Source organism: Callithrix jacchus, chromosome 14 (assembly GCF_049354715.1).
Source record: "Callithrix jacchus isolate 240 chromosome 14, calJac240_pri, whole genome shotgun sequence".
Lineage (NCBI taxonomy): Eukaryota > Metazoa > Chordata > Mammalia > Primates > Cebidae > Callithrix > Callithrix jacchus.
This window is the reverse complement of record NC_133515.1, coordinates 52710649-52733671: the sequence shown is the minus strand read 5'-3', so window position 1 is coordinate 52733671 and position 23023 is coordinate 52710649. Positions and strand designations below refer to the sequence as shown.

Here is a 23023-nt window from a genome sequence, read left to right as displayed (position 1 = left end):
TGGGTAACAAGAGCAAAAACTCCGTCTCAAAAAAAATTTTTTTAATGCAACTAGCATAGCAAGGCCTCATGCCTATAATCCCAGCACTTTGGAGGCCAAGGCAGGAGGATCACCTGAGGCAAAGAGTTGGAGATCAGCCTGAGTAACACAGATAAACTCCTTGAAAACATAATAAATTTAAAATCTCTTTAAAAATAATAAAATAAAAATAAACGTAGCGAGGCACTGTGGTGAGTGCCTTGAGTCCAAGCTACTAAGGAGGCTGAGGTGGGTGGATACTTTGAGCCCAGGAGTTCAAGGTCATGGTGACCTACGATCACACCACTGCACTCCAGACTGGGAGATAGATCAAGACCCTGTCTCTCAGGGGTAAAAAAAATAAAATCAACTAGGCCGTTCTCCATTTTTATCCTGAATTAATATTACTTTTGTCCAATTACTTAAGCTTTTAAAATATTATTAGTTTTGATGAGGACAGTAAGAAAGAGGAGAAAGAAAGGAGGCAGAAAAGGATGGGCTCCAAATTCCCATATTATTTAGAATACAGTAATTACTTCAAAATGATATAGTAGTGTAGTAGGAAAAAAACCTAGATTCTAGGACTCTTTTCAGCAATATGCCCGATCAAATCTCTTAATCTCTCTAGGCCAGTTGCTTTTTCTATAAAATAAAGTGTTGAGTAGGTTCTAAAGACACAGCCATCAAAATGCTAACTCATCAGTTTTGAATCTTGGCCCTCTAAGAAGTTTGGCCATGTTGTACCTCTTTAAAAAATATTAACTAAAAACCAAGATCAAAGGCTTGAGAAAGTATAGCACAGCAGGACAAGGAAAACACTAAATGGACTACTTCCTCAAAGAAAAGTGGGATAAAAATCTCTAGTAAGCTGTATTGCATTTCATAGTAATTTGTTCGCTTTAAAATAATTGTGTATATACACAAAAACATATACATATAATTTTTATAACATGTATGCTACCAAGTCTTTGATCTAAGACCATTTGAAACATTGACCATTACCACATTTAATTAAACGGCCATTGGGATAGAAACTAGAAATAGAGTACTTGTAACAGATCATTAATAAGATAACAGAAACCTGGGAAACAACTAATAAGAAAAAAAATTAAAGAGGCACTACATCTAAGATATTAATAGAATGTGGTATAAGGAAGTTATCACTCTTTTACTCTATTCTATAGGTATTTTTTGTTAGAATTTTACCTCAAAAACCTCATGAAACCATTGCTTTCACCCAAGCAGTAGCATAAAATAAGCACAGGAATAACAATGAACTTTAAAACAAAGTACAAGACTATGCCTACATTTAGAGATTACGATTTTTGAAAATCAGAAAGAAAAAACACTGATGAGCGAGTTGATTTTAGGAACAAAGGAGCAGATTCAGTATTGCTTATAGTTCTGTATCATTAACAAATTTTTTTTTCTTCTTTTTTTTTTTTGTTTTTTTGAGACGGAGTTTCGCTCTTGTTACCCAGGCTGGAGTGCAATGGCGCGATCTCAGCTCACCGCAATCTCCGCCTCCTGGGTTCAGGCAATTCTCCTGCCTCAGCCTCCCGAGTAGCTGGGATTACAGGCACGTGCCACCATGCCCAGCTAATTTTTTGTATTTTTTTAGTAGAGACGGAGTTTCACCATGTGACCAGGATGGTCTCGATCTGTTGACCTCGTGATCCACCCGCCTCGGCCTCCCAAAGTGCTGGGACATTAACAAATTTTTAAAAAATTATTTCTTCTTATTTTTATTTTTTTAGATGGAATTTCGCTCTTGTTACCCAGGCGGAAGTGCAATGGAGCCATCTTGGCTCACCGCAACCTCCCGCTCCTGGGTTCAGGCAATTCTCCTGCCTCAGCCTCCGGAGTAGCTGGGATTACAGGCTCGCACCACCATGCCCAGCTAATTTTTTGTATTTTTAGTAGAGACGGGGTTTCACCATGTTGACCAGGATGGTCTCTATTTATTGACCTCGTGATCCATCCGCCTCAGCCTCCCAAAGTGCTGGGATTATAGGCGTGAGCCACCGCACCCGGCAAAAAATTACTTCTGTATGAATTTCACATATCTAAGTCCCTAACCAAACTATTTTTAGCATCTTACAATTACCAAGTTAAGACACTAAAGCACTATGTAGACGGTGTTTATAAGATTACAATTTTCAAGTTTGCCTGATGGGACTCTTGTTGAATAAGATTCTGAGATGACTTTTTCAGAGTATTTAATATATTTTATATCATGTAAGAGACTATTTAATGGTTTCTACACTTGAAGATCATAGGCTAAGGTGACAGCACAATCTGATTTTTAAAACAAAAAATTTTAAGACACATCTTCGAGAATTTATATCCAAATCTGATTTTAAATACTCTTTTTTTTCTCCCTCAGAGCAGGAGTGAGTGAAAGTTTATTAAAAAGCCAGTAAGGAAAAGAAGAGAAAGGAGGACAGGAAGTAGAACTTGGAAGAGGACCAAGGGGGTTACTTGAGAAACCAAGAGCACCTGATTTTAAATATCCTTACAAAGAAATCTAAGAGGGAAAATGTATGCCCTCAGCTATGTTTTCAAGTAAGTCTTAATTTGACGTGTAAATATCCCAGTAATGGACTATTATTTTCCAGATGAAGAAAGAGAAGTTTTGAGAAGTATAGAGGTTACAGAACAAATAAGCTAGAGAAAAGAGGCAGATTAAAAAAAAAAAAAAAAAAGATTTTCTAATGCCCACAGATCTTCATATCCCAGGATGCACAGGAAACAGAATGTATAAGATATAAAACGAAATTTTCTCTCTCCTCCCTCCAGAAATGGAGTCTACTTCACTACCCCTTTAAATCTGGACTGCCCTTGGGAACTGCTTCAAATAACAAAAAGCAGTACAATGGAATATGGCAGAATTATACTGTGTCATTTCAAAGGCTGTACCATAAAAGAAGCCTTACAGCTTCCACTTTTGCCTTCCCAGAGCACAGCTAAGACTACTATTTAAGGAAGCCAATCTACCTGAGTGGAAAATAAGCCATGTGGAAAAAAATAAGAGGAGTCTCAGATAATAATAGCCAGTACCAACTGCCAGACACACAAGTCAGACCCCGACCTTACCTATCCAGTTCTCAAAGTAAATTCACCTGCATAACTCAGTCCACACAAAACTAGCAAAGGAACCACCTGTGAGAATCGTGAATAATAATAAACCACTGTTGGGTTAAGTCATTAATATATTACCAAATAATTATCTCAACTTCCACTATGCCTAAAAAGAAATCATATTACCTGAGTAAGTCTAAGGTAGGTTGCTAATACTTGAAAATACTTGCAAAAATATCACCAATAGAGGCAAGCATCTTAACTTACAAAAGAAAATGCTATTATCTGAAATTACTAATCACAGATAATATGATAAGCTTTTTTCTTGATGAAAGCAAATTCGGGTCTGCAGATTGCTTCTAAGAATGAAATTTAAAATTCCATGTGTTTATTTTCCCTCAACTATTACCGATTAAAAGTCATAAAAGCAGCATAGATCTATACCAGTAAAATGTTTAGTTCAGTAACAGTTTAATTTCTGAGTACGATGTATAAATCTTTCCTTGATAAGATGAACTACGCCAAGCAAATTTTCAGCACAAAATGCTAAAGAAATGTTCTGGAGAAACATGAAATAACTCTGGTGACAATAATGATTTTCCACCAGCAAAACCATATTTATCAGTGAGAAATGGACTGTCAAGCTAAGACCTGATACTAATCAAAATTCACACTATTTTTACATACCTCAATAGTAGGGTGAGTATTATGCTTGTAAGCAGTATATAAGGGAAACTGAATTTGAAAAATTTTTGCCACACATAGTAAGAGTTTTTCCTTCTCATCTGTACTCCATAAACTAAAAGGATCACAACTCTTTGAAGATTCCTCCTCAGTCAGATTACAAATTCTTGTAGAGATTGATTTTTTTTCTACTGATTTTTGTCTTTCTGTACTTCCTTCATTACACTCTCTATCTATATTCAGTGGTTCTTCTACTTGATTACTCTCATCTTGCCACGTAGAATCTATGTTAATTGTAGTACAATGTTTACAAAGCTGGTCCCGGAGCACTTGAACTTGGGCAATTACTAAGTTAATGAGTGCACACACTACTTGGTTAAAAATCTCCAAATGCTTATATTCCTTGAAGCAGCATAGACATTGCCTATAAGAGAAAAAAAAAATTCAATAAATTAATAATACAGCAGTTGTATTTTTTTAATAATATTTTTAAAAAGTCGGCAAATACTAAGTTATTTCTAGACTTGTTTTTATTTTTTCCTACCTGCTGGGGTACACACCTTAGTATCAAAGATAGCATCGCAACAACAACTGGTATTCTAGGCAGTATAAACTCATCATGTTAGGTTTACAGCTATTATCTTCAGTTTTATTTATGAATTTATCTGTCCGTCTACACTACTATTTTTTTAAATAAACAAATAAATAAAAACACGAATTGCGGCATTTTGTTTCTCCATTATTGAGTACTCAGTATATGTTTATCAAGTTATTAGGAAACTGGCTCTAACAAAATATCTTATTAGTAAAGCCAGCTGATTATTTAATATAAGGGGTTTTGTTGTCAACCAATAAAACAGCCACATTTGTAAATTAATGTCCCTGAAGGCTACTTGGGAAGGGTGCACTATTTGGCAAAATTCTTCAGGAACAACACACACACACACACACACACACACACACACACAAACACACACACACACACACTCTCTCTCACACACACTCTCTCTCACACACACACTTTCTCTCACACACACACTTTCTCTTACACACACTCTCTCTCTCTCTCTCTCTCTCTCACACACACTCTCTCTCACTCCTGTAAAAATTATATATTTTATATACATTACATAAAACCAGGCCAGGCACAGTGGATCAGCACTTTGGAAGGCCAAAGCGGGCAGAGAGGTTGGGAGTTCGAAACCAGCCAGACCAACATAGAGAAACCCTGTCACTACTAAAAAAAACAAAATTAGCTGGGCATGGTGGTGCATGCCTGTAATCCAAGCTACTTGGGAGGCTGAGACAGGAGAATCGCTTGTACCTGGGAAGCGAAGGCTGCAGTGGGCCGAAATCTCTTCGCTGCACTCCAGCCTAGGCAACAGCAGCAAAATGCTGTCTCCAAAAATAAAAAAAAAAGCATTGGCCAAGTGCAGTGGCTCACTCCTTTAATCCCAACACTCAGGGAGGCTGAAGCAGGTGGATCATTTGAGGTCAGGAGTTCGAGACCAGCCTGACCAACATGGTGAAACCCTATCTCTACTAGAAATACAAAAAAAAATTACCCAGGCATGGTGGCAGGCGCCTGTAATCCCAGCTATTCGCAAGGCTGAGGCAGGACAATCACTTGAACCTGGGAGACAAAGGTTGCAGTGAGCCGAGATTGTGCCACTGTACTCCAGCCTCAGCAACAAGAGCAAAATTCTGTCTCAAAAAAAAGAAGTACTACAAACAAATCCAGTTCTCCTTATACATGTTCAGTTAGTAACACAATGCCTGGCATATGTAGATAATTAAAAGGATCTCAGCCAGGTACAGTGGCTCACACCTGCAATCCCAACACTTTGGAAATCCAGGAGTTAAAGACAAGCCAGGGCAACATAATGAGACCCCCGTCTCTACAAAAATAAAAAATAAAAGAATTAGCTAGGCATCATAGCTTGTGCCTGTAGTCCCAGCTATTAAGGAGGCTTGAGCCCAGGAGGCTAAGACAGCAGTGACCCGTGACCATGCCTGAGTGACACAGTGAAACCCTATCTCAAAAAAAGGCAGGGAAGGCTCTGGTGAATCAATAGGTAAATAATAAACACACAAGTACCTAGTTCTAATAATACTTGTATCCAATGACAGATGACAGCTAAGCAACTATAATTTATAATCTACACCTAGTAACAGCATCAAATCAAAACATCTATATTGTAGTCTGAATAGATCACCAGCTCCCTGTATGATCATAAAGAAATAATTTTATTTCTCCAAGTGTGAATTTGAAGTACAGCCACAAATTACTTGATATTCTTCTGTGTAAATGGGACTCACTTCTAGTGAATAGAATATGGTGGAAGTGACAATGTGTGACATCTGAGACTAGGTCATAAAAGACTTCTTTTTGCTCTTCTTTTTACTTATTTTTACTCACTTCTGTCATGCTCTCTTTTGGATCACTTACTCTAGGGGAAGCCACTTATCACAGAAAAATACTCAAGCAGCCTAAAGAGGAATCCACATGAGAAAGTACCAAGACCTCCCATTAACAACCAGCACTGCCAGGTGCGGTGGCTCACCCTGTAATCCCAGCACTTTGGGAGGCTGAGGGAGACGAATCACTAGGTCAGGAGTTCAAGACCAGCCTGGTCAATATGGTCAAACCCTGTCTCTATTAAAAATACAAAAATTAGCTGGGCGTGCTGGTGGGCGCCTGTAATCCCAGCTACTTGGGAGGCCGAGGCAGGAGAATCTCTTGAACCAGGGAAGCAGAGGTTGCAGTGAGCCGAGATCATGCCACTGGACTCCAGCCTGGGCAACAACAGTGAAACTCTTGTCTCAAAACAAGAACAAAAACAAAACAAAACAACCAGCACTGAGGCCGGGTGCAGTGGCTCACAACTGTAATCCCAGCACTTTGAGAGGCTGAGATGGGTGGATAGCCTGAAGTCAGGAGTTCAAGACCAGCCTGGCCAACATGGTGAAACCCTATCTACACTAAAAATACAAAAATTAGCCAGGCATGGTGGAGGGCGCTTAAAATAACAGCTACTCAGGAGGCTGAGGCAGGAAAATCGCTTGAACAGAGGAGGCAGAGATTGCAGTGAGCCAAAGTTATGCCACTGCACTCTAGCCTGGGTGACAAATCGAGACTCCATCTCAAACAATAAAAAAAAACCAGGCCTGATGGGACATGCCTGTAGCCCCAACAACTTGGGAGGCTGAGGGACTCACTTGAATCCAGGAGGCGGAGGTTGCAGTAAGCCGAGATCATGCCACTGCACTCCATCCTGGGTGACAGAGCAACACTGTCTCACAAATAATAAATAAATAAGATAAAATAAAAAAATAAAACTACCAGCACTAATTTGATCACTATCTAAAGGAAGCTAACTTGGAAGTATGTCCTCCAACCCCGCATAAGCCTTTATATGACTATCACCTGGCCAACACCTTGACTAAAACATTATGAGAAACCTGACCCAGAATCAAACAGCTAAAGAACTCCCAAATTCCTGTCCCATTGAAACTCTGAGGATAATCAATGTTTACTGCCGTTTTAAGATACAGTACTGATTTTGGGGTATTTCTGTCACACAGAAATATATAAATAATGAATCACACCTTTTTTATCTGTGGCAAAATGAAATAAAAAGGTTTTTATTTTTACCTCTAAGGCCTCTTCCAGCTTTATAATTCTATAGTATCATAATTCCCACAAGAAGAAAAATAAATAAAATAAATATTTCTCCTACAGTTCTTCTGATTAACAACTTCTTCCTCTGATGTTTAGAAAAAATCGGGTTAAAAGGAAGAAGAGGTCAGGCCAGGTGTGGTGGCCCACACCTGTAATCCCAGCACTTCTCGGAGGCTGAGGCACACAGATCACTTGAGGTTAGGAGTTCAAGACCAGCCTGGACAACATGGTGAAACCCCATCTCTACTAAAATTTAAAAATTAGATGGCTGTAGTAGTACACCTGTAATCCCAGCTATTCAGGAGGCTGAGGCAGGAGAATCAGTTGAACTCAGGAGGTGGAGGTTGCAGTGAGCTGAGATTATGCCTCTGCACTCCAGCCTGGGTAACAGAGGAAGAGACTCCAACTCAAAAAAACAAACAAAAGCAAAGTGAAAGGTCATAAACTTGAGTGTTGGGCTGGTACACCGTCTCAGCCTGTAATCCCAGAACTTTGGGAGGCTAAGGTGGGCAGATCACTAGAGGCCAGGAATTCGAGACCAGCCTGGCCAATATAGCTAAGCTTGGCTTCTACTAAAATACAAAAATTGGCTAGGTACAGTGGCACAGACCTGTAATTCCACCTACTCAGGAGGCTGAGAAACAAGAATTGCTTGAACCCAGGAGGTGGAGAGTGCACCACGGCACTTCAGCCCGGGGGACAGAGGGAGGCAGTCTCGAAAAACAAAAAAAAACTTGAGAGTCTTTCCCTTACTAAAAACGGAATCTGAAATCCCAGAAAAATATCGTGAAGTCAGATTTGGATGGAGAAAGCTCAAGATTGAGCCAAATTTACTTTTAAAATAAGTGTTAGACAATGAGCAGGCACAGTGGCTCCCAGCACTCTGAGAGGCAAATCAAGAGGTTCCCACTCGTGTTCACTTTAAGAACACTACTGAACTCTGTCTCAAAAAAAAAGAAAAAAAGAACAGAACACTCCTGAAACTGCCCGGGCCATCAAGGATATGCATATACGAAAAGCTACAAAGATCTGAAAGAGTCACTTTACAGAAACAGTGTGTACCATTCTAACGTTATAATGGTGGAGTTGGCAGGAGTGCCCATGCCAAACAGTAGGACTGGACACAAGGTCGGTGGCCCAAAAAGAGCGCTAAATTTTTGCTGTATATGCTTAAAAATGCAGAGAGAAATGCTGAACTTAAGGGTTTAGATGTAGATTCTCTGGTAATCGAGCATATCCAAGTGAACAAAGCACCTACGTTGTACTGCCAGACCTACAGAGCTCGTGGTCAGATTAACCCATACATGAGCTCTCCCTGCCACATTGAGATAATCCTTTCTGAAAAGGAACAGACTTGTTCCTAAACCAGAAGAGGAAGTTGCCCAGAAGCAAAAGATATCCCAGAAAAAACTGAAGAAACAAAAACTTATGGAACAGGAGTAAATTCGGCATTAAAATAAATATAATTAAAAGAAAAATACATAAATTCAGATTACAAAACAGAGCACTTTTTAGTCAGTGAGCCAAATTAACACTAACAAAACTCAGAGCACTGTAATGTATACAAATACATATCATATCAAATTATATACATACCTTTTTGCATATACATCATTTACAATTTAAAAATGAATTAAAACTATACCACTTTGTAAAATTCAAGAAAAGGTCCATAAAAGGGAAAAATGAAACCTCCCACAAAATAGAAAAAAGTATTAATAATGGAGACAAAAGGCCTGGCCCAGTGGCTCAAAACTATAATCCCAGCACTTTAGGAGGCTAAGGTGGGAGGACTGCTTGAACCCAGGAATTCAAGACCAATAAAAAAAAAAATTAGCTAAGCACAGTGGCACATGCCTGTGGTCCCAGTTACTTGGGAGGCTGAGGTGGGATAATCACTTGAGCCCAGGAAGTCAAGGCCGCAGTAAGCCATAATCACACCACTGCACTCCAACCTGACCAACACAGCAATCCCAACTCAAAAAAAAAGGTGGGGGCGGGGGATATAAAAAAGAAGTAATCAAGAAGGGTACACTATCTGACTGACTAATATACTTCCAGGAAGTTAGAGCAGTAAATATGGAGGTAAGGAAATTATAAAGTAAAATATTCACAACTGAAAGGCCCACCAAAACAGATAGAATATTTCTGAAGGCGAGGAGGGATAAAGATCCTAAAAGCAGGCCGGGCGCGGTGGTTTACGCCTGTAATCCCAGCACTTTGGGAGGCCGAGGCGGGTGGATCACAAGCTCAATAAATCGAGTCCATCCTGGTCAACATGGTGAAACCCCGTCTCTACTAAAAATTACAAAAAATTAGCTGGGCACGGTGGCGCGTGCCTGTAATCCCAGCTACTCAGGAGGCTGAAGCAGGAGAATTGCCTGAACCCAGGAGGAGGAGGCTGCGGTGAGCAGAGATCGCGCCACTGCACTCCAGACTGGGTAACAAGAGCGAAACTCCGTCTCAAAAAAAAAAAAGCTCCTAAAAGCTTTCAGGGTGGGTGATTACCAGTATCAAAGAGGCCAGGCACAGTGGCTCACGCCTATAATCCCAGCACATTTGAGAGACCAAGGAGAGCGGATCATGAAGTCAAGAGATCTAGACCATCCTGGCTAATATGGTGAAACCCCGTCTCTACTAAAAATACAAAAATTAGCTGGGTGTGGTGGCGGTGTGCCTGTAGTCCCAGTTACTCAGGAGGCTGAGGCAGGAGAATCGCTTGAACATGAGAGATGGAGATTGCAGTGAGCTGAGATTTCGCCACTGCACTCCACCCTGGTGACAGAGCAAGACTTCATCTCAAAAAAAGATTAAAAAAAAAAATAAAAGAGAATCAAGGAAAAGCACAAGAATAAAAGTAGCTTCTGCTTCTCCAAAGCAATATTGGAACCTAGAATACAATGGATTAATACTTCCAAAATTCTGCAAGCAATTTTCCACCTATTATTCTGTATCCAATAAGATCTATCAATAAATATAAGGGTAGGATAGACATTTCAGGCCTGGAAGGTCTAAGAAATGTCTCCCCACGTAACCTCTCTCAGAAAAGATGTCCTCCTCAACAAGGAAGTGAACTAAAAACATGACAAAACGGAATCTAGGAAATTTGGAGATCCAAGAAAGGAGATATTACCAATGGAGGGTGTCCAGGTAACAAAGAACTGGACAAAAGGAAAAACGATGCAAGGAAAGAATGAAGCAACAAAAGCAGATATTTACTGAAAATGAAAGCACACTCCACAGGGTAGGAACAGTCAGAGCAAGAGGGTCAAGGGCCCAGTTACAGAATTTTCTGGTGTTTAAATAGCCTCTAGAGGTTTCCTATTGGTTACTTGGTATACACCCTACCTAAATGACGGAGTGGGCCATGATCAGCCTCAAGTTACAAAGTTTCACCCTATGCAAACATCTGATTGGCTTCAGAAAGTGAACAATCAGAGACTGAAGTAAAGTTACAAAGTTATATTCCTATGCAAACAAAGACTTGGCCTGCCACCAGCCTGATTAGTTGTAGGAAGGGACCAATCAGAGGTAATTTCAATTTTTCATATGCCACAGAGAAAAGTTTAAAAAGGCTGTCAAAGGGGTAGCCTTTGGTCTTTTTGTTATATAGGCATTGAATATTGGGGTTTTCCTTTTGACTTAGTTCTAGAAAGTCAGCCTGAATGGGTCTAGGTTCCCTGCCTCCAGACCCTAAGGTTTTCCTACCTCAGAGACAAGCAAAATGAACTATAAGGATGAGATCTGAAGGGAAGGTAGTTTACAAACTCTAGAAAGCAATCAATGCTCTCTACAGTTATGGCCAGGGGTTGAGGGGATAGTAGATCACCTAATGATGCATAAGTTATGAGCGTTTGAGAAGAATTAAGTGATCCACACATAGACAATTAACTGAATGAAAAAAGATAGTAAACTAAGAAACTGAGAACATGCAATATATAAATGAACTAGGGAACCTTTCTTGGCTCATTGCTGAGCAACATTTTTATTTTTAAGAACTACCTTCAGAACTGATAGAACTATACTGAGAGAACTGGGAAGGGTAAAAGAATGAAAACCTTATATATTACAAGTCGAAGTTCATAGGTTATACCAAAAATTGATAAGATGAAGCAACAGCAACATAAGAAGAGTATTTCAGAATTAGAGAGGTTAACATCAAAACCAACATCTCAAAGAGATGAAAACAGGAAGGGTGAGAAGACAGCAGACACAGGATTTTTTCATTATAGCATTTCCCTACTAATATTTTTTAAATTCTGTATTACTTGTGTTGGGACACCAATATCATACATATCCTTCTACCATCTGAGCTTACCTTTATTTTCTTCTCAGTCTTATCCCTGTTATTTCCAGCCTGATAAAATTATCTAAGTGGAATTATATGCTGCTCGCCTAAATGAAAGGTACTTACGTCTTTAAAAGGAAATAAAAATTTATCAATACCTCAAAAAGTATGTAGCTTTAATTTAAAAATTAATATTAAGTAAACATTCATGAGGAATCTATATGTCAAAATTATTTCCAGGCTAGGTTTTAGAATTCCATCTAGCAACAAATATTCCAATGGCTCTAACATCATTTTCCCTAGCCCAGTTCTGCTGAAAGCATGAAAGGACTATTACTCCACAGTATCCAACCTCACCAAAAATTGTTTTATGCATGAGCTAACTTATGAAAAGCAGTACTTTAAATAGGAGTCAATATCAAGTCCATTGCTCAAACAAATTCTTGACGCCAAAATAAAAGGCAGAGACTTAAAAGGTGGACCACATACATTTAACCTATTTCAAAAGCAATGGCTTCTAAAACTATTCTAAAAAACAGCATGTATTAAAACAATGAAAAAATAAAAGTAAAAGCTTCAAACATTAAGCACCAGTAACAAATATAAAAGGTACTACTTTTAGCCTGGAAACCTAACAGAACCTCACCCTGAATGGTGTCAAGAGTTCTTATACAGAAGAAATTCCTGAAATAAGTTAAAAAGTTGATAGGTAGGAGACAGCAAAGAGCTTTTAATACCTGCTGAGGAATGTGGAATTTCCAAGGAATAAACCTAACTCAGTTTTGTAATAAGCTTAAAACAAGCAAAACATAAAAATAAAAATAAGTACAGCATGAAGAATTATGCTCTGTGGTATCAGTGCTTTTGTCATACATGGCATTCCTTTGCGGACCCTTATATGCACTTTCCCTAATTCAGTCTTCGATTTATTCTCCTATTCCTTTTTCTTCCCATCTTCTGAGTTAGTTTTCCTCCTATTCCACTCCCAATCATTAAATTAATAATCTGGTAAACAAAAGTGTTATTAACCTCCCTAATTTTTTTTTCAACCATGTGTGTAATGAACCCACCTCCCTAATCTTATGGGGAAAGTCATGACATCTATATGACTGCTAAACAACACTTAAAAATGATGACACAGGCCAGGCGTGGTGGCTCACGCCTGTAACCCCAGCACTTTGGGAGGCCAAGGCAGCTGGATCACGAGGTCAAGAGATCGAGACCATCCTGGCCAACATAGTGAAACCCCATCGCTACTAAGAATACAAAAATTAGCTGGGTGTGGTGGTGCGTGCCTGTAGTCCCAGCTACTTGGGAGGCCGAGGCAAGATAATTGTTTGAAGGTGGGAGGCAGAGGTTGCAGTGAACCAAGATCCGACCACTGCACTCCAGCCTGGCACCTGGTGACGGAGCAAGACTATCTCAAAAAAAAAAAAAAAAGACACAGATAATACTTGATCACATAGAGACTAATCACTAGCTAGTAATTACCTGTACCTGACTATGAAGCGTACATATAGTAAAACCACATTTTATAAACTTTAAAACTGTAGTGTTGACAATCTCACACCATGGATATGCACAAAAAGTTATCAGTTGTTACTTTGAGTTGTAGCATGTTTTCTGTTTTTAACTGCGATTCTCTGTAGTTTCTCAAAGTTTTCCTTCTTTTTTCTTGCTATGACTATCACTTAAATAAGAAAAAAAATACTAAAAACAATTCTTTTTTGAGACAGTCTTATTCTATCCCCCAGGCTCGAGTTCAGCGGCATGATCTCAGCTGCTCAGTACAACCTCTGCCTTCCGGGTTCAAGCGATTCTCCTCCCTCAGCCTCCCGAGTAGCTGGGGTTACAGGTGAGCACCACCATGTCTGGCTAACTTTTGTATTTTTAGTAGAGGCGGGGTTTCACCATGTTAGCCAGGTGGGTCTAACTCCTGAACTCAAGTGATCCACCCACCTGGGCCTCCCAAAATGATGAAATTACAGGCATGAGCCATCACCCTGGACCTAAAATCTTCATAATGCTTATAAAATATTAAATTCTTGTTAACATATTTTTTTTTGACATGGAGTCTCACTCTGTTGCCCAGGCTAGAGTGCAGTGGCGCAAATCTTAGCTCACTGCAACCTCCACCTCCTGGGTTCAAACGATTCTCATGCCTCGGCCTCCCAAGTAGCAGGGATTACTGGTACACACCACCATGCCTAATTTTTGCATTTTTGTAGACATGAGGTTTCATCATGTTGGTCAGGCTGGTCTAACTCCTAACCTCAGGTAATCCACCGTCACTGGTCTCCCAAAGTGCTGGGATTACAGGTAAGAACAACCATGCCTGGCCTAACACACCATTTTTGAAGTGAACACATTCTCCATTACCTATATTCCAGTTAATACACTAGAAAAACAATTTATGGCCACTGATACTCTTATGAAAGTTTTCTCCAGGAAACTTATAAGTAACATGTTTTATGAAATATCATGGTTTTATCAGTACACTAAGGTTCACTGATGGACGCACTTGGTCCATGGGTCCCAAATTAAGAATGGTCTTTGTAGATTATCCATGCTTTATTAGCTGTTTATCCCCTTATTAGAACCACAATCTTAATCTAGGCAACAATATTTTCTGAAGCTCAAAAATAATTTAGGGGAAGAAGGGAAGGAGATGAGAATAGACAAAAATGTTCACTACAAAGAACTGTGATCTAACTAATTCATTTTTACTTCTCCTCCCTTTTATCAGCATAAACAATTAAGAGTGTAACACTCCACTTTTATTACTATAAGCTAAAAACTGTTCATACTTGACAGGTGATGAGCAAAATTACAAATATTCAATGTTCTCCAGCTTAGCCTTCACGCTTTTGTTTAAATATCTTTTAATTTATATTCCATTTTCCAAAACAAATTTTAACAATTATAATTAAAATAGGTGTTTATTAAGTCTTTTTATCAAATACTGTGCTAAGCACTTTGTTTCCTTACAACCTCATTAAGGTATTAATAGCTTTACTATTATTATTTTATTTTCCCCAATGAGGAGCTGAGAGTTTACAGAAGTTAACTGATTTGTCATAATCACGCGTTCACAGATGATGAAGCAGGACTAGAATCCATTTCTCTCTAGATCCAAGGCCATATTTTGTTGTTGTTGTTGTTGTTTTAAATTTTAAATAGAGACAGGGTCTCACCCTGTAGCCCAGGCTGGTCTCGAACTCCTAAGCTCAAGTGATCCGCCTCCTCGGCCTCCCAAAGTGAGACGCATGAGCCACCACACCTGGCCAGGCCATACTCTTAACCACTACATTCTAGGGCAACATGAGATGAAGCACAGCCTCTCAATGGTTTGGAGGCAAACACTTTAACAGTCTGATGAAACCTGTGAATTACTGCCTAAAACTACACATAGATCTCCTTTATAATTTCATTCCCATCCACAAACTCTTGGTTACAAATTCCTAATATAGAGATTAAAAATAAGCTAGAATACAAGTAGACTAGGAATGGGAAAATATAACTCCCACCCCATCTCCACCAATAACTAGTGGTAAGATTTCAGGAAAGTGATTTTATTTCTCTGGATTTCATTTTCTTCAGTGGCAAACTTACAGATCCTGAAAGCAGAAGTGTAGGTTTTTTTCCTAGTATAACATGTTCCCACCTAGCTGTAGTTAATAATTAAAACTCAAGATTATGACTCAGATGCAACATTTCTCAGCAAATCACTGTTAACTGTTAAAGTTGATCTTCAATCATAAACATTATGCAATACTCATCAATTCCATCCAAAAAAAAAACCAGCAACGACTGATAAACTTACTGAAATTCAGTGGGTGAGACTCAGAAAAGAAATGCTAGTAATGATGGTACAGAATGTTTACATAAATAAAATCTACAAACTCTTTTACAACAAGTGTATCTGCCAACTTCACTGAAAGAAAAAAGGATATTACTATAGAGCAAATGTTATTTTAAGTTAAACTATTCAGCTAGACTGTATACCTGAGAACATTCATTTATGCATCATTGCATTTAACATGTTCATTGACTACCGCACACAATGCTTCAAACATTCTTATCCATAAAAACTTTTAGAAGGACTAAGTTTAAACTAGATAGGCACAGAAGTTATGAGACTTTTTATTTTCATTGGTTTATTCAAGGGAAAAAAGATAATTATTAGCCAAGACTAGTTAAAAACACTGAGGAACAGGAATTTGCAAATCCTTATTATAAACTTGATTATATTAAGATTTGTGTTCCTCAAGTTTTATTCCCTATAGTCTCAACATATGTATTATTTAGCAATCGGTCTAATACTCGTAATTATAGAAAAGGAAGAGATAGCAAGTAGCTTAAAGGTAATCCCTATCACGATGACTTTTTTTTCCCTCCGAGACAGTCTTGCACTATTGCCCAGGCTGGAGTGCAATGGCACAATCTCGGCTCACTGCAACCTCCACCTCCTGGGTTCAAGCAATTCTCCTGCCTCAGCCTCCCAAGCAGCTGGGATTACCAGCATCCACCAGCACGCCCAGCTAATTCATTGTATTTTTAGTGGAGACAGGGTTTCACTATGTTGACCAGGCTGGTCTCAAACTCCTGACCTCATGATCTACCCGCCTGGGCCTCCCAAAGTGCTGGGATTACAGGCCTGACTTTCTTTTAAAAAATTAAGGTTGTCACAAGCCTCTAGCTATCCCATAAACATTCTTTAATCTCTCAAAATAGTTACTTTTCAGAATCTGTCACTCTCATATCCCTAAATAAGGAGGGATCAAAGAAAGAAACTGGTATTTATGATCATGTTTGAAAAACAGACTCATGACTGACCTCCTGAGTAAAGATTTAATAAATACTGACAAAATGTCATTAGTAAGTAATGGTATCTAACCCAACACCCTAAAAAGAAAACGTGACAATAAAAATGGCAATTTATAATGCAACTCACAAAAATTAGTCTTCAAAATACCTAAAGATACATACCTCTGTGTCCAGGAATTGATATAAGCAAATATTTTGAGAGTATGTTCCTTTCTGAGCTGCAGTCCATCACCACCTTCTATATCTGATACTGAAATAAAGTAAAAAAAAAAAAATTTTGATCACGAATAACACTAAACCAATATTAAAGCCAATAGTTCAAAATAAAGCCAAGAGTTACAAATGCAAACATTTTAGATAATTATTATTTTGCTTCCAAAGAAAATGTCTACTTTTAATTAATAACTCTTATGAGCTTAAGAACAGATTTTTGACAGATGTAAGGGGGTGGGGGATGGTGAGACTTTGCCACTGATTCTGGGATTATCTCTTATCTCCAAAACCACCCTTCTGTTCTGTGCTTTCGTGATGCTGAGGCTGGAACCATGCAAGCTACAATTTTCATTTCCAGCTGGCTTCCTGTTAAGATCTGGTTCCTTCAGTACCTACAGGGTACTTGAAGGAGAAGAGAGAAGGAGAGACCAAGGACTTGTCATCTTGCTGTATTTGAAAGCAGTAGCACTGATTCCAGTTTAGTATTCCAAGAACCAGTCTCAGGTACCAGCAATAGCCACAGAGCATACCTTCCTGAAGTCATAGCTTCTTTCACACGGCCTTCCTCTTTTGATATAAGGAAGCTTGAGAACATTCAGTTCTCATTAAAAGACTATTTCCCAAAATATTACAAATTGAACAAAACCATTCTCATAATTCCATCATTTTCATTTCTTTTATATTCTTCATCTTGTCCACACAGCTTTAAACTTAGAAAATATAAGGGTCTTTAAAGCTAGTAAACCAATTATTATGTATGTACAAGAAAGCATCTGTGAGTTTTATCAGCTTTTTTACTGTTTCTTTATATATTACTAGTGTCTTCTCTTTAATCACAAAATTCTTGCCTGGATTACTATAACACATTAATGTGAGGAGGGGAAATCCCCTATGAAGCAGTAAGATGTTCCACTATATCAGTATCTTTCCTCCATCAAATATATATGATGTTAATTTACATTTAACATGCACACACGCATGCGTACACGTACATGTACACACACACACACACACACACACACACACACACACACAATCTTCTACTTAATCAGATTAAATACACAGTGTTGAGACTTACAGCACACTTCCTCAACTCAGCTCCAGAAACGCCAATAAGCTGAATTAGGAGGTTGGAAGATTCCTCTCTTGGTAATATTGATTAATCAAGAAGGGGTTAAAAAAATTAGCTTGGCTAAAGAGAGGAGGAAAAGGCGTAAGGCCAAAACATATGTTAAACAGTCACAAGGTAATAACACCTACACACAAGACCCAGGCTTTTGGGACCCAGATCACATCTGAGGCCCTGGAAGCCGAAGACACTACTTGGGCAACAAAGCCTAGCAACCAGGACAGAGTAAGATATAGTGGGGGCCTAAGACGAAGCAACCACTAAAAACATCCTCTTGCATTGCATGACTTCAGCAAGGTGAAGAAGGGATCACAATACAAAATGCCAGTTTTCCTTCCCCAATCATAACAGTGGCTAAAAACACAGAGAACAGAGCAGCTACAACCATCATATCCTGCTCTAACAAAAAACACATAGGGCACACATTCTGAAAAAAGTTGTGCAGTTAGAAAACTATCTTCACCAGAAGCCTGCCCGGCAGCCTAACTGCTAACCAACACGAACTTTCCAACTCATTCCATCCAACCCAGAACCAGAAAGGAAAGGGAAGGACATCTCATCAGAATAGAGTTCTCCAAACACAGTTATCATGATACTCAATGGTGAAAGCCTGAAAGTATTTCCGTTAAGATCAGGAACAAGACAAGGTGGCCACTTTTACAACTTCTATTCAACACGCTACTGGAAATTATGGTCAGAATTCTAGTCAGAGCAATTCAACGTGGGAAAAAATGGAAAGAAGTAAAGTTACCTCTGTCCGCAGATAACATGAACCAACAGAAAACCCTAAGGATTACACAAAAAGAATTGTCAGAACTAATAGCCCAGTGCTTTGGGAGGCCAAGCTGGGCAGACAGCTTGAGCTCAGGAGGTTAAGACCGGCCTTATCAGCATGGCAAAACCCCATCTCTACCAAAAATATAAATAATTAGCCAGGCACGGTGGTGCACACCAAAGCAGAAGGATCACTTGAACCGGAAAGGTTTAAGACTGAAGTGAGCCAAAAAAAATCAGTGGCTCCCATTTAACTGCTGTCTGGATTTCAGCACTCTAGCCTGGTTAACAGAGTGAGACTCCCTCTCATAAACAAACAAACAAAAAACTAATAAATGAAGTCAACAAAGTTACAGGGTACGATTGAACTGGTATGAGGTCTTCAAAGTAGCCAAACTCATAAAAACAAAAGAGAAGGGTGGTTGCCCAGAAATGGGCTTCAGTTTTGTCAAATGAAAAAATTCTAGAGATTTGTTGCACAAGAATGTGACCCATTACTAACATTACTCAACTATATACATAAAAATGATTAAGAAAAGAAATTTTTGGCTCATGCCAGTAATCCCAACACTTTGGGAAGCCAAGGCAAGAGGTTCACTTGAGTCGAAAAGTTCAATACCAGCCTGGGCAACATGGAAAGATCCCATCTCTATTTTAAAAACAAAGCCAGGTGCAGTGGCTCATGCCTGTAATCCCAGAACTTTGGGAGGCTGAGGCAGGTGGATCACAAGGTCAGGCGTTCAACACCATCCTGGCCAACATGGTGAAACCCCCCCTCTCTACTAAAAATACAAAACTTAGCCGGGGGTGGTGGAGCTTGCCTGTAACCCCAGCTACTTGGGAGGCTGACGCAGGAGAATTGCTTAGACCCAGGAGGCGGAGGTTGCAGTGAGCCGAAATTGCGCCACAACACTCCAGCCTGAGAGACAAAGTGAAACTCCATCTCAAAAAAAAAAAAAAGTAAATTTTATGTTATGTATTTTTTAGCACAATTAATGTGAGAGATTGGAAAGTTCTTCAAAGTTTATATCTTAGACTACATTATAAGGACTTACAAATCTCTTCCTCTATGATCATTATTCACTATTAGCATAAACATATACCCATGTATATATATATTCTCTAAATCAGCTACATCTTAAATCAGATACCTTGACTCACTCCAGCATGTCCAAATAGAACTGGACAAGCTCCAAACCCTGGTGCATGCCATTCCTTGTTTGGAAACCCTCCTGACCTTCTGACTAGCTTCCTCTTCTTCTTCCTTGTCTTCTTCCCCCCTATATCTATTCAGGAAATTTGCAAATTTTTAGCCAATCGGGTCAAGCATACAATGTGAGGGCCCATGCCAATGGAAACTGGACACAGCAGTAGGGCAATTGCGTCAGGTTATTAAAGTTATAAATGTTCCTTCTTGTTCACGTGTGCTCTCATGGCAAGACTGCCAAGGAGTTGCAACCTTTCTGCAGGAAGTAAACTAGCCTTGCTGAGTGATCATTGTCTGGGTATGGATTTTTCCCATTATAAACCAGTTTCCAACAAATTTGGGGGTTTATCTGAGATTCAGTTTCCCCTCTGGGGTAATCCTTGGTCCTCTGTTGTGGGAAGGCACCCAGCTGTGGCCCCAGGAAAAAGAGCCAGGACTTACCCTGTACAAGGAATACATTTGAATTCCCAGCAATAGAGGGCAAAGAGATTCCAAACTGCAGTAACCTAGGGCCTCCATCAGGCAACCTCATGCACAAGCCAAGCTAGGAAATGTTGCAAAGGGGTGACAAAGTACTTCTTTGGTGGTCAGCTTCTGAACAGTTGAATGTGTGTGTGAATGCAGTGTTGTCCGTGAATGGTGAATGGTGACAAGTTTTATTGCTGGATGGAGTGAGTGTGTCCTCCCTGAGGTTCCGTGGCTACCTCATATGGCTTAGGACAGATCCTGCCGTGGGAATTATACCTGCTTGCTGACACTAAGAGAGTCCCAAATCTCCTTTGGGGGAATGGTCAAGAGGAGACCATACAAATGAGAAGAGTGTAGGGGACCCTCAGAAGGGGGAAGAAACAAAACAGGTCAACCTCCCAGGGCAGGGAAGGCAAGAAATTCCTAGCTTGAGGGGTTGAGCCTTCTGTAAAAACATAATAGGCGAAAGATTCCCAGCTTGGGGGATTTAGTCTTCCATAACAAATGGTAACGAATCACCGTTTTATTTGGACTAAAGAACTGATCCTCAAGTCCACAGTTGTATGGCCAAAATTTGGGTTGGATGAGAATTAGTTCTGTGAACTCTTAATAATGTATATAAACAACAAAAGCCCTTTCTCACAAGAAATAAGACTATGCTCTCTGTTGACAGCAGGGGCCAGTTCTCTATTCATTAAGAGAAAGACGAAAACAATCAGAGTAGAATGAAGTCAGGAGCAGTCTCACTTAAAAAAGGGTGAAGCTTTTACCCATGAGCAATCCATATGCAAATGAACCCTTCAGACCATCTTCCCTCATTTCCTGCTCCCGCCATCCCCTCTAACCCCTCAACACACCCAGCACCTCCTCCTCCCGAGCCGTGGCTGCCACCCCAGAACCCAACCCAAATTCCCTACTCCCCCACCCCCACACAGGGTATAACCCATGCTCTTGGGAGCTAGCAGCTCAAAGGCCTGATCATTGCCAACCCGAGTCTTCTTCCTTGAAGAAAGGGCTCCTGTGGGAGACTGAGCAATGCAAAAGAGATATTCAAAGGTTTCCATTCGCCTCTTCCTCCAAAGAATCAGCTTCAAAGCTTTTTTCTCCTCTAAAGGAGATGCCTTAAGGAGGAGGCACTGTTAGTTTTGTGACTACTCCTTTAACTGCTTCTAAGGTCCAGAGTCTCAAGAGAGAACTTAAGCCATTATTAGATGACCCTGATGGGGTAGCAGAACAGACTTAAGCCATTATTAGATGACCCTGATGGGGTAGCATAACAAACTGATCAGTTTTTAGTTCCCCAGTTATATACTTAGAGTTAATGTCGATTCTACGTGTTCTCTTTTCAGGAGAAGAAATGGTAGAGGTGGAAAGCCAGAGGGAGAGAGAGAAAGACAGAGGCAGAGAGAGCAACAAAGAGGCAAACAGAGGAGAGACAAAGGAGAGAGATTAGGAAGAAGAGAAATATTAAGAAAGTTACAGATTTTAAAATGCTCCTCTAGTAAGGAAAGTTATAAAACAAAGTCAAGTATCTTACCAGTAAGTGCAGAGTAGTTAAAAAAAACACAAAGTAAGAAAGTTAAGATTGTAATAGTTGTAAAAAATGTTATAAAAAGGAATTTATGCAACAAATGTTGTGTAAGTTTTGTTTTGAAAGTTTAAGCTTTTTTTTTTTTTTTTTGAGATGGAGTCTTGCTCTGTCGCCAGGCTGGAGTGCAGTGACTAAATCTCCGGCTCACTGCAACCTCTGCCTCCTGGGTTCAAGCAATTCTTCTGCCTCAGCCTCTCAAGTAGCTGGGACCACAGATGCAGCATGCTACCATGCCTGGCTAATTTTTGTATTTTTAGTGGAGACAGGGTTTCACCATGTTGGCCAGGATGGTCTCCATCTCTTGACCTCGTGATCCACCCACCACGCCTAGCCAACAGGTTTTTCTTAAAGCACTAACCCGCTCTTTAACAAAGATTATAGACAGTCTCTTAGCACAGGCACCACTCCTAGAATTTCCAGTACACCAGCACTAGCCTGGAGACCACCCTACCTCATGCTGCTAACCACCGAGACTGCTGTTCGTACAGCAGAAAAGAGATGGACACTTCACACCCAAGTCAAAGTGCCATCACCGTTAGAATTATGGGCTATTGGGCCGGGCGCGGTGGCTCAAGCCTATAATCCCAGCACTTTGGGAGGCCAAGGCAGGTGGATCACGAGGTCAAGAGATCGAAATCATCCTGGTCAACATGGTGAAACCCCGTCTCTACTAAAAATACAAAAAATTAGCTGGGCATGGTGGCACGCACCTGTACTCCCAGCTACTCGGGAGGCTGAGGCAGGAGACTTGCCCGAACCTAGGAGGCGGAGGTTGCGGTGAGCCAAGATCGTGCCATTGCACTCCAGCCTGGGTAATAAGAGCGAAACTCCGTCTCAAAAAAAAAAAAAAAAAAAGAGAATCATGGGCTATTGTTCCAGGATCAGACCCTACACCAAGTTAAAGCTAAGAAGAGCTTAGTCTATCTTTTCTTTTTCTTTTCTTCCCTTTACTCCCCATCTTGTTATTAATGATTAATGATTTTAGATCTGTCTCACCTCAAGCTATTGCTTTTGATGTCTGTTTAGTTATGCCTTGTGGAGATGTGCGTAACCAAGGACAG

The 23023-nt window shown here is 39.8% G+C and overlaps 1 protein-coding gene across 10 annotated transcripts in view; it reads right to left on the bottom strand.

The window, feature by feature from the left end:
• USP34 (ubiquitin specific peptidase 34) overlaps window positions 1–23023 on the bottom strand; it is a 282857-nt gene that overhangs the window by 218665 nt on the left and 41169 nt on the right. For all 10 annotated transcript variants that reach the window (XM_054244928.2, XM_054244930.2, XM_054244931.2 and 7 more), the window contains exons 2-3: window positions 16743–16830; window positions 3787–4207 (exon numbers count right to left, since the gene is read on the bottom strand). In XM_054244928.2, coding sequence (XP_054100903.2) covers window positions 3787–4207; window positions 16743–16830 — 509 coding nt within the window. The remainder of the gene's footprint in view (window positions 1–3786; window positions 4208–16742; window positions 16831–23023) is intronic.